Source organism: Gossypium hirsutum, chromosome D05 (genome assembly GCF_007990345.1).
Source record: "Gossypium hirsutum isolate 1008001.06 chromosome D05, Gossypium_hirsutum_v2.1, whole genome shotgun sequence".
NCBI classification, from domain to species: Eukaryota; Viridiplantae; Streptophyta; class Magnoliopsida; order Malvales; family Malvaceae; genus Gossypium; species Gossypium hirsutum.
This window is the reverse complement of record NC_053441.1, coordinates 60,770,400-60,772,708: the sequence shown is the minus strand read 5'-3', so window position 1 is coordinate 60,772,708 and position 2,309 is coordinate 60,770,400. Positions and strand designations below refer to the sequence as shown.

Below are 2,309 nucleotides of genomic sequence, written 5' to 3'. Positions count from 1 at the left end.
AACTGACATGACTAGCAATCTATTTTTTAATCTTAATGTCATGTTATATAGATTTGTTTATATTTATACATCCTTCAAGTATAGATACCATATGCAGAAATCAAAATAACTTTTAAGCAACTTTAAGATACTATCAATAATAAGGGTAAACTAAATGGGTAGTCACCCAACTATTTTTAACTTTCTTTTTTGGTCATCTAATTATTCTATTTTTTCAATTTTGATCATCTATTGTTAAATGACTAATAAAAAGATGACATGTCGGCTTTTGAAATTTGCTTGAGAGCAACTTTAGCCTTGAACATTTATACATTGTATCAATTTGGTATTGGTTCTAAAAAAATTAGTATTTTCTTTTACAATTTTGATTTTCTTTGTGATTCTTTCACCTAAAAAGCTAAAAAATAAATAAATTTATCATCTAAATTTGATCAAAAGTGGAAATGCCTAGAAACCCAAGATCATAAATTGCTTCATCAATGACAGCCAACTCAAGCTAACAAAAAATTAATTAATTATTATAGAGAGATATCAAGTTCTCAACCATTTAAAGTATATGGATAACAATGTATTTGATTATTATCTAATTTAATAATAAGAAATTAAAAAAAACCTTTTGTTTTTATTTCTAGTTTATTTATCATGTATTGAATTCGTATTTTCATGTAAAAATAGGATAAATTAGGTAATGGGTAAAAATTAAGAGCTGTTTTAAAAAAAAATTAAATTAACACAATGTATAAATGTTTGAGGGTTAAAATCACAATTATGGTAATTTTAAAAGAGACACATTATTGTTCAGTAAGTCATTTTTCAAAAAAAAAAAATCAAATAGTACGGTAATCTTCACAGTTAGGTGATAAAAAAAGAAACCTACTAATAGACGAGTGATTGCCAATGTAGTTTAACTAGGGGCGAAACCAGAAATTTTTCTTAGATGGGTCAAAATTAAATTATAATTTTTATGATAGTAAAAATACAATGTCACCATTCTAATAACTTATATATTTATAATTTTTAAAAGATTAAATCAAAATTTTATAATTATTTAAGAGACAAAGTATAATTTTAATTTTATTAATGTAAATTTTAAAAATTTTAACTTAAACAAAAAAAAAAGTGATTTTAAGGTGGCGCTCCTTAGTTTAACCTAACAATAATAATAATTAAAGAAAAAAGTGACCAAAAGACTATTTGGGGTTTTATTATCTGATTGATTTGATTCAACAAGGCTTGATTGTAAACCTCTGAAACATCATTAGCTCTTTATATTAGAACAACAGTTATGTGGTGTCTAGGGCTGAGTAACTGTACTCATAATCTTCGACATCTCTTTGGCAGCTCCAGCAGCAGATCGTCCTTGAAGTTCATAATGAGCTGGACCAACTGGTACACAGCTCCCAGGGCCATTCACTAGATTGCAATTGCCGGTAGTACATGCAGGAACACCTCCTGAGCCGTATCCCACGCCAATCCCTGACCCTAGTCCGCCTGATCCTGACCCGATTCCAACTCCAGTCCCAGGTCCATTCCAGTTGTTTCCACCTGATCCAATTCCGACGCCATATCCAACACTATTTCCTGACTGACCTCCATTTCCGGTACCAAATCCAATACCGGTTCCTAACTGGTTCCCATTTCCAATACCATATCCGATACCAGTTCCTAACTGGTTCCCATTTCCAGTGCCATATCCTATGCCATATCCCATGTTATTTCCGGCCTGACCCCCATTTCCAATGCCATACCCGATACCCATTCCCATCTGGTTCGCATTTCCGATACCAAATCCCATGCTATTTCCTGATTGACCCCCATTTCCAATGCCATACCCAATGCCCATTCCTAACTGGTTCCCACTTCCCATGCCATTTCCAATGCCTGTACCTACCCGGTTCCCTTCTCCAATGCCATATCCAATGGCTGTACCTAACTGGTTCCCATCTTCAATGCCATATCCAAGGCCATATACCATGCCATTTCCTGAGCCACTTCCAACGCCATAACCCACACCAAGTTTTTCATCACTAGGGTTTTTCATTGGTTCATGGACAGCAGGGTCCATGTTTTTGTGGGCATGATTGGTTTGATCCAACAGGAACCTATTAGCCGAACTGAAGCCTAAGGATAAAGAAACTGACAGAATAATGCACGTAAATTTTAGTATCGGGGATGCCATTTTGCTGGTTTTGTTTTTCTTTTCTTCTTCTATGCGAAATGAAAGGTATCATATCATTCTTTTATAGTGTGAAAAATGGCCAGTCAAAAGAAAGAGGATTTGAAAAGTGCAACGCAGAAAATGCCCATTG

At 33.7% G+C, this 2,309-nt stretch overlaps 1 protein-coding gene across 1 annotated transcript; it reads right to left on the bottom strand.

Annotated features, from left to right (window-relative positions):
* Positions 1-1,294: 1,294 nt before the first annotated feature.
* On the bottom strand, positions 1,295-2,065 carry LOC107902218 (keratin-associated protein 6-2). Its single transcript, XM_016828435.1, has one exon. It carries the CDS (start codon positions 2,063-2,065, stop codon positions 1,295-1,297), a length of 771 nt encoding a protein of 256 aa, XP_016683924.1.
* Positions 2,066-2,309: the final 244 nt, after the last annotated feature.

What these genes read in the sequence shown, in the direction of transcription:
- LOC107902218 (XM_016828435.1), bottom strand. Translation starts at nt 2,065, where the DNA reads ATGGACCCTGCTGTCCATGAACCAATGAAAAACCCTAGTGATGAAAAA.